This window comes from Triticum dicoccoides, chromosome 2A (genome assembly GCF_002162155.2).
Source record: "Triticum dicoccoides isolate Atlit2015 ecotype Zavitan chromosome 2A, WEW_v2.0, whole genome shotgun sequence".
Lineage (NCBI taxonomy): Eukaryota > Viridiplantae > Streptophyta > Magnoliopsida > Poales > Poaceae > Triticum > Triticum dicoccoides.
Window position 1 is genome coordinate 211580755 of NC_041382.1, and position 10004 is coordinate 211590758.

The 10004-nt window shown below is 46.5% G+C and overlaps 1 protein-coding gene across 1 annotated transcript; it reads right to left on the reverse strand.

Moving 5' to 3' along the window:
• Positions 1 to 424: 424 nt before the first annotated feature.
• LOC119359291 lies at positions 425 to 2243 on the reverse strand. Its single transcript, XM_037625556.1, has 6 exons — positions 2210 to 2243; positions 2018 to 2140; positions 1590 to 1632; positions 1202 to 1373; positions 801 to 1120; positions 425 to 656 (listed from the first exon to the last, which is right to left on the reverse strand). The coding sequence occupies exons 1-6, from the start codon at positions 2241 to 2243 to the stop codon at positions 425 to 427; spliced, it is 924 nt and encodes a 307-aa protein (XP_037481453.1).
• Between the last annotated feature and the right edge of the window lie 7761 nt (positions 2244 to 10004).

Genomic DNA, 10004 nt, shown 5'->3' on the forward strand with positions numbered 1-10004 from the left:
CCTGATCCTGCAGCTAGGGGAAGGGAATAATGTTCTGCGTAAACGCGGTCGACATCGGCGAGGGAGAAAATCCACAGTCGGTGTGTCCCAATCGGGGGTCACCGCGGTATGGGCCGATGCCGCGTTCCAACCGCCCTTCTAGCTATAGCCCGACGCCCGTTTCGAAAATATTAGTGCATGTCAACAAAAATTCTATTCCGTTTCGAAAAAAGCATATAAGCTGTTACTTCTTACCCACAGGATCTTTATATCCAACAGACACAAAATATCCATTCGACTGTTCGAAATTATTTTCACTGCTGATCTAATGTCTAGGTAATTGCTGCATCGCCACCAAAACCCACCATATCTTAAGCTAAAGTAGACCGAGCTAACCCCTATATTAGCATATTACTAAGATAAACAGAAGGCACTGTAGAATCATTTAGGACGTGAGCTTGTCAATCTGAATGTGGAAGGACACCAGCTTAGCCCCGGCCAGCAGCTTGGGCGGAACTGTGAAGAAGGTCAGCTCCTGCACGACGATGTCGCCAGGATCCTTGCTGCTTGTCACCTCCATTTCCACCTTGACAACGTCGGTCCTGCCTTTGGGCTCCCCCGGCGGGCCGTTCTCCCACAGCTTGGACACGTAGTGCGGGAGTGGGGACGCCCCCGCTCTAATGCAGATGACCGACACGGCGATAGGCGCGCCGATGTCGAGCACGCCGCCGACCAAGAAAAACATGCAGCCGTCCTCCTCCGCGAACAGCAAGAGCCGTGGCTCCGACAGTGGCACTTGCAGCTGGAGCGTCTTGCCGTACTGGATCCTGTGCACGAGCATGGGATGCACGGTGCTGATGTGGTGGGAGAGCACCAGCGGCGGGCCTTCGTAGCCGCATACAGGCATGGGGCATTTGCAGGGCGTGAGCGGACACACGCTCTGGTGATCGGCGAGCTTGTGGTAAGTGACGTAGAGCCCACCGCCTTCGTGCAGGCACTCCACCCTCACCGAGGAGAGGACGGTGTCCACCGCCGTGTTCCACACGTCGAAGCCACCGCCGCGCTCGCACTTCTGGCACTGCCGCTGGTTCCCGGGGCGCTCGACGCGGCAGTCCGCGCAAGCCAGGTGCCCTCCCTTGCACTGCACAAATCATCGAACAACACATCAATCAAGAAACCTGCACCTTGCTCGATCAGCCGAATGGACGAGGTGTATTCGAACCTCATACACTAGAAGCTTCAAGGGGCGGAGGCACAAGGGGCAGTGGAGCAAGGTGAGGTCCATCGAGACCATAGAGAGCTCCATCGTCGGGTCATGTTCCGTCTGCATGATCTCGCCCTCCTCGTGCACAACCATCTCTCGCTTTATTAGGGCCGGGGCATTACAAAGCTTTACCGTCACATATTCATACTACTTCAAGGTGCATTAAATCAACACATGCAAGTATCAAAAGGAGAGTCATGGTATGCATGCATGCGTTGTAATTAATGCATTGGTAAACGAAAATTATTGAAATATATCGAGTGCAGTGCTTTGATGTGTTGCGTCAACTGGTACAAGACCGAGAAGTTTGATTACTACAACGCCCTCTCGCCTTAACCACAACTATCTTTGGCTGCATGGCAGGTGGGCTACCGACCTGTTGGGTCCACCTGTCATGGACGCAAAGGCAGGAGCAGTAAGTCAATGAAGCTGCGTCCCTCCCTCGCCCATGAGCATGGTGGCTGGCACGACTAGGAGAAGCTTTCGTTCGCTACACGCTCTCCCTCCCGTACGCGGTGGACATGCAGCAGTTCAATCGGTGTCAGATGGCCAGAAGCATATTGTAGTACTCCTCCACTGAAGTAGTATTCCATCATTAGCCCTGTTTGAATCCACGGGTTAGAGTTAGTTTGGGTTAGTTTGGACTCAACTAACCCAAAAATATCCAAACAGGAGGGTTAGTTTGGGTTAGATGCATCTAACTCATCCAAAAATTCTGACCCACCCAAGAGGTGCTTATTTGGGTTAGTTCTTCTCAAGACCACTAAAAAACACCTTTTTCTCTCGCTCTTCCCGAGGCAGACCCGTCCTCACTTCCTCGAAGCTTCTTGTCCTCTCCCTCCCTCCCTCTCGCACCGTCCGTGAAGGCGCCTCGCCGTATCCATGCTCCATCTAACCCTACTATCCAAACACCTTTTTGGTTAGAGTTAGTTCAGGGTTAGTTCTGGGTTAGAATCTAACTCTAACCTCTAACTGAGTTAGAGTATCCAAACAGGGCCATTGTTCGACTTCCCAAAGAGGTGAAGAGCCAAGCGCAGCCCGGACGCTCGTGTGGCAGTTTCATGTGTAGATTAGTATAGGATAACGTGTACCGTGCCTGTAAGCTTAAGGGCATGTTTGGTTCCAAATAAGTCACCAACTTATAAGTCAAAAAGTGAAAAAGTGACTTATTTTGCCAAACAGACCCAACTTATAAGTCACCCCTTTTGCGTGGGTCCCATCACCTTTACATAAAAAAACTAGGTGAGAAGGTGTGGTCAGGTGACTTATAAGTCAGATGACAACCAAACAGGCATGACTTATAAGTCACTGGTTTTAAGTCACCTGACTTATAAGTCAGTTGAATTATTGGAACCAAACAGGCCCTAAAATCGTTGGGTCAGCTCCATGCTATATTTTTGGTTAAAATAATCTTCTGGCCCTACCTGTCATCCTGGTGATTCTAGTTTGCACGCTCATCTGGTCAAGACAAGAATATATATTTTAACTTGTGGTGAGGTAAATGTTAGAGGTTGCAGCAAATGGAGTATTGTACACTGCGGGTCTTTCAGCCAAGTTTAGAGGCAACCATGTGGGGCCAGTGCTATGATGTGTCGCGTCAACTCGTACAACAAGGAGAATCTTGATTTTACTACTACTACACGCCTTCTCCCTCACCCATGCGCGCGGTGGCTCGCAGACGAGGACAAGCTTTTGCTTATCCCTCCTGCTCGCGGTGGACGGACATGCAGCAGTGGATTCGAACATGCAACAGTGGATTCGAACATGCAACAGTGGATTCGATACTATAGAAGCAGTAGTAGTAACATCATTCTTCGTCTTCTCGAAGAGGCGAAGAGACAAGTGCAACCTGAACGTGGCAGTTGCGAACCTTGGAGCACGCATATAGCCAGGCTCTTGCATGAGACAAAATTGCTATGTGAGCCCACTATTGTAGTACTACTTGCTAGTATAGCCCTGTAAATCAGAAAGGAGTATTTTCCTTTCTAGAGATTTCAACAAGTGACTAGACTGCACCGAGACGGAGTACATATGGAGCAAAATGAGTGAATCTACACCATAAATAAATACATAGTTCTCTCGTTTTCCTCATGGCCTTGGTCGCGGTGCACAATATTGAGTATACTAGTACTATCATCTTGAAATTTAAGAAATCACCGTAGGCACCTCGTCGTGGACAGGAACATCTCCTGACACGCGATAGACGCGAGCGGTAGTCGCCTCGCCTCCACATGTGCTTGAATGCCAAGGAGGGAGAGGGTAGCGGTTCCCGAGACATTGAACGGTCAATGACGCATCCTCAAATTACTCTACCTGTAGAGGGAATTAATTGGAGAAGCAGAATAGAGCCAGCACGATGTGAATGCAATAGAGTTTGGATTCTCATATAAAGGCGCCCCACCACTCCAATCCATCTACTCCTTAGTCTCTGCGCAACACTGCTCACTCCAATCCAAGACCAAGTGACCAGGAGCCAGAAGCACCTATGGAGGCGATGGTCGCGAGCGGCAGTCGGCTGTGCCAAATCATCCAAGGCGCCGGCCTGCGGCCCCGCACCGCGCAGCGTTTCCAGGCGGTGCTGGCGACCGCCGGCGTCGTAGCCCTCACCGGCGCCGGCTTCTCCTCTCGCATGGACGACATGATGGTCAACTCCATCCGCAAGTTCGCAGCCGTCAAGAAGCATGTAGTGAAAACTCCTACTAGTCCTGCCAGCCACCACGCTCATGCGCGAGGGAGGGACACGACTTCATTGACTTACTGCTCCTACCTTTGCGTCTATGACAGGTGGGCCCAACAGGTGGTTGGCCCACCTGTCATGCAGCCAAAGGCAGGTGCAGTTAAGGCACCAGAGCTTAGTCCGCGAGGGAGAAGGCGTTGTAGTAATCAAATTTCTTGGTCTTGTACGAGTTGACGCGACACATCAAAGCACTGCACTCGATATAAGTCTTTTTACACCTTTCAAATGGACTACTACATACGGATGTATGTAGACATATTTTGCTTCGTATGTAGTCACTTGTTGCAATCTCTAAAAAGACTTATATTTGGAAACGGAGGGAGTACAACGCATGCATGCATGCCGTGACTTCCCTTTTGATATTTGCATGTGTTGATTTGATGCACCTTGCCAAATTTTGACTATAAATTTAACTAACCAAATTTTCATGCATGTCACAAAAAATTAGGGCTGTTTGGATTGTGACTATGTTTGTCTTATGTTGCCACATTATTTTTCCCACACTTTCCACACTTGCCTAACTTGAGTTGCTCAAATTGTTAGACACAATTTGGCTTGCCTAAGGGAATCTTGCCACACTTTTTGTGTCTATGACATGTGGGGTTCACTACTAATAAAAAAATTCTTGTCTTAGGTGTGGCTAATAAAAAAGACTTATATTTAGGAATAGAGGGAGTAGAAAATATAAATAATAATGCATGTTGGGGCAACCCACGTTTCCGATAATTTTAGCCGTGGGCTTGTTCACAATTTTTACGAGGGGGTGGTTGTTCATTTAATGGAGGGACTTGTACCAAACTTGAATGATACAAAGTGCGACCTGGCACACCGTAACACCACTTGGAACAAGCGGGTAGCTATCTCAAAAAACAATCAACAACTAAAAAAACGGCGACCTGGCACGTAGTACACAATTTTAAACGATTGTTTTGATGGAGTGAAAAAGGAAAACTACCCCACTACATATATATAGGCCAGAGCCTCCGTGCTTGCTTGCTAGGGTTGCTCTATTCACACACTCTCATCCTCTCCAGATCTAAACAAGATAGGGGTGGTAACACTGTCTTTCTCCCTTCAAAAAACACTGTCTTTCTATCCTCACCGCTGATTACAGATCCGGACGCATCCCCCTCCGTCGGTGAAGGGGAGGAGGGGCAACATTTAGGCCATCGTCGACAGCGAGGGAGGAGACCCACTGTCGGCCGCACCGTTATCTCTGGCCGAGCGCCGGCACGAGAGGTCCTACGATCCCTTCGTCGTTGCCCTAGTGTGGGCGGATCCGGCCTCCCGCCGCCCACCTATCCACACCCCGATGGCCTTCAGGTATATCTTCGTTTGAAGCCGCCTTAGCTCTACTTCCCCAGCTCGCTATGTCGCTGCATGTGCATCATTTTCTACCTCTCAGCCCCTCTCGATCGGATGGTCCAACATCACCTATTTTTCTTCTTCTATTGTTAGAGGTATAGCTACTTCATGGAGTCGAATATTGTACTTGGTTCAAACAAGAAATAAAGTGGGGGTGGGGGAATTTAGTATGTAGTACATCGGACTTGGTACAAACAGGAAGGAAAGGGGATGAAAGTAGTACAGACTGGTCATCCAACCGGTCTCTTGGTCGTAAAGGGAAATATAGGGGTAACGTTGTACACAGTGGTATGACCAGGACTAGATTTGCTATCCACACATAGGAGTAGGTGGCTAGAGTGAACAAAGATGGGACCAACCCAGATATGTTTGTTGGATGTTTGTTTCTCGGGGCAACAAAGTATGAATCACCACTTTATGTCCCTGTTTAGGTACATGGTGCTGGACTGCTGGTGCACCCACTGTCCCATGCCCTTATACCAAATATTTATTTGTTCTTAATCTAATGCCCCTGGTAAAAATGAAGCCATGCCACTGTTATAAGCCATGACAAGTTTAGCCAAATGTTTTTGCTTGTAATTGTTTGAGACTCTGACTGTTTCCTCTGTAGCTTTTTGTGCAAACAGGGATATCCATTTCACCTGGTTGCTGTTGTGACCTTTGGTTGCACTACACAAAACTCTTCTTAAAAGAAGTGACTTTTGTGTTGTTTAACTGGAATGTCAGAATGGAACAGTTGGTTCATTTCGGTGGAACTGCACAAAGGGAGATCTGTGTTCCAATCCTCATCATCCATATTGGCACGATAACCTTCCTTTAGGTAAGAATGATATTTAATGCATGTGTTCATCTCTATTTTGCGACTGCCATGAGAAAATAATGCTATTTTTTACTAGTACACTTGTACTCCCTCACTGACAAAACCAATTCTGAAATAGAAGGCCAATCATGTACTTGGTTTCACCAACTGGTGAGGAGATTGAGAAACAGAGCATGAAGAGGAGGAAGAAGAAGAGTAAATAGTGCCAAGGCGATCTTGCTGAAGCGGGAGGCCTCAGTCGAGGCCATTCAAGGGCTCCGACAATGACTACTTTACATGTGAGATGATCCTCGAGGGAGCCCTTCCACTTCTGTTGTCTCACTTAATTAATTAGTAGTACTTAAGTACCACTAATTTATTGCTGCCTAATTTTCCTGTCGGAGTTAAACAAATCTTTAGTAGCACCCTATGCTGAATCATGTATGTGTGTATGTTTGTCGATGAGGTGAATCATGTGGTGGAGCAGGGAGGGAATCATAACTTTACCCATTAATATAATGAGGGTGCTTCTATTTGTTAGTGTATGTTTCATCAACTAGTCCCACTATTACAGTAATCTCACTCTCTCAATATATGTGCCAACAGGGATGCTCAATTTTGGTGGCACTGCGCAAAAACTTTGGGTGCTTCATTGCCTCGACAGCTTCCTTCCTTTCCCGTTAGTCGCTAATCTCGGCTTGCATTCTTCCTTTGCCGTCAGTCGCTTGGCCTATCTCGGCTTCCAGTCAAAGGAATTAGTAATTGATATGTTACCTCACACAGGTTGGTACTGGTCTTTATCCTGATTATTGTGCTTTTCATATGTATTGGTAATTTGGTATTGTGCTACCATTTGCCGATTTCATAAAGGAGTAACTTGGAGCCTGAACTCGCAGGTAAATCATTACATCAAGTGATTTCAGTAGAACTGCACAAAAAGATCAGATGGACATGTACTTATGCTGCTGCTATGTACTCCAAAGTTCACTCAGACAAGCATCGATGTTGACAAGAAGAAGTGCCTATATTCACTCGAGTATCAACCGGCGTCAACCAATTGTCAAACTCCAAGTATTAGGAGAGTGAACGCCAAAAATATTGCTTGGCGCATAGCCCAGAAAAACGCAGTCCAGTCTTTGGTCCCAACTTGTGCCTTTTGGTTGTCTGCACATATGGTAGCGAACTGTATGGCATGGAGTCTAAAGATTCCAGACAAGTTGGTTGACACGTATATTCATCTGGCACTTAATCAGTCTACACGCCAAGGATGCTCCATTTCAGTTGAACTTCACAAAAAATTGGGTGGTTCATTTTCTCAACCGCCTCCTTTCTCGTCTGCAATGTAGAATTTTGGCAAGATACAAGACCAAGATGAGCCAGTAAACTAGTTGGATGAAAGTAGTGGCCAAGTTGCTCAAACCTCCCTCGGCACGAGGCCACTATTTGAGGATAAACCTACAAGCAAAGTTCAGATTGTCTGTGCTGCCTCTTATGTACTCGAAAGTTTACTCATAGAAGCATTAATTTTAGCAAGAAGTACCTCCGACTGAACACCATTTACCAGTCTGCAATGTAGAATTTTGGCGAGCTACAGAACCAAGATGAGCCAGTAAACTAGTTTGATGAAAGTAGTGGCCAAGTTGCTCAAACCTCCCTCAGCACGAGGCCACTATTTGAGGATAAACCTACAAGCAAAGTTCAGATTGTCTGTGCTGCCTCTTATGTACTCGAAAGTTTACTCGTACAAGCATTAATTTTAGCAAGAAGTACCTCCGACTGAACACCATTTACCAGTGTGTACCCTAGGTAATTAAAGTTCGTCCATGGATCATATTGGCTGTGATCTCAATCATTTGGATGCATAAACATACTAAACATGTGTATATCTGAATCTTTTTGTGAATTATCTATGAATATTGTTGTGTGATCTATCAATCATTTGGATCCATAGACATGCTGAACTTGTGTATATATGAATCTTTTGAGTTGTTGATAGTGAATGTTGGCTATGAATATGAACGTGTCCTGTGAACCTGAGTTTGATACGAATGTTTACCTTTTCTGTTGTGCTTGTGTGTGAACTTGTTAGTATGCCTACTGTGAGGTATGTGACGTGTGGGTGTCAACGGCACACCTTCTTCCCGAGAAGAATTGCACCTGCTTTGTTAGGGTAGCAACGACGCATCAGCTCTTTTTAATCTTTTTGCTCTATCTTGCCCCCTCCCCCGCTCAACCCCTGCCGTAATGTTTTCGGCCTCAAAACAAACATAGTGTTGCATTGTTTTTGGGGCTTGATGAAAAATCGAGTGCTGGTTTCTATAGGTTGGCCCGCCCAGCAAATGGGATGTTGGTCCACCACGGACTGGGAGGCTAAAAATACAAGTTGTATGGTGCAGAGGCAAGGAAAAAAATGCCATCGAGAGCCATCCACTGAAGAAAAAAATCTCTCCTGATGTGCTTCTTCAGTCGTGCCGCCGCCCTCCTCTATAATCCAGTTCGCTCGGGGATATGGTATCATTTTTTCCCTGAGGGCGAACAAGTATTAGCTAGGCCTAGGTTTTGGATTTTAACATGCGTAGCCCACGACATACGGGTGGCAGTGTTTTCAACTTATTTTTTGAGGTCCATACCGGCCTATGGGCTTTTTCTTAAAGATCGGCAACCCAATGTATTTTTTTAACCACATTATATATATTTATATTATTACTATTATCGTATATTTTATAGAGACTTATATATACATTATGAAAACATCCCACGTGTTATTAACTTATAAAAGTAAATGTTTAACAGAAGTTGGCAAGGAAAATCCTGGTTGTTTTTGACTCACAGGCAAGGAAAATCCTTGTAATTGCGTACAAAATCTTGCGAAGATTTTACGGACCAATGTAATAATAACGCGCTCATTTTTATTTTGAGCAATAACTCGCTAATTTGTTAATTATGTATATAAAAAATGTGCCTCTCCCGATTTATTTTTGATATTAATTGCTCCTTCTAACACAACATTATATATATAACGAGCCCATCTAATTCGTGTACTTGAAAGAAGTGCAAATGGGCTGGGATTTCTTAGATAATATAAATGGGCCGTATTGACACAAAATTATTTGTTCACCCAGCCCAGCAAATGGACTATACATTCTAGAAAACATGGGTTAAATATATGCCACATTTTTGCAGGCTGACATGTGGGCTAATAGGACGAAGCCTACATAGGGCGTTGTTAACTGGGTCGGCATGCACCTTCAATCTCCCGTCTTCTTCCTCCAGCGTCGCCGGGACCGCCTGGTTCGGCCTCCGGCGGCTAGCGGTTCTGCTTAGCACGCATCGCTGCGAAGCGCTACCCCACCACCGGCCAGGCTATCCCTCCACCCCTCCACACCTCCTGTTATTCTCCACCGACTGCAGCCCCACGCCGCACCAGAACCAGTTATAACCCTTCTCCTCCACTCAATCTGTGACTCCACTGCCGCGTCTTCCCATCTCCGAGTCTTTACCGTTCGGGGCCTCGCCGTCGTCCACCGCCTAGCTGCGCTCGGTGCGGCGTGGTCAACAAACGGGAGTCATCGGAAGAGGACTGTACATGGAGAGCCTGACGGCTAGGACCCACGAGGTCCATGGTCGCACGCAAGGAAAGTTCCTCCTTATTAAGCTGAAAAAATGTTTCCTCCACCTAAGAGCTGGGACCCACTGATTGTATCTTTGCACGGAAGGAAGTGCCTCCTTGTTATGCGAAAAAAATTATTCGTCCCGTTGACAGGCGGGACCCGTCAGATTTGGTGGCTGACTTGTGGGCCTACTAAGCGGACGTGTACGCAGGGCTTTGTCAACTTAATCAACAAATGATTCTAACAGCT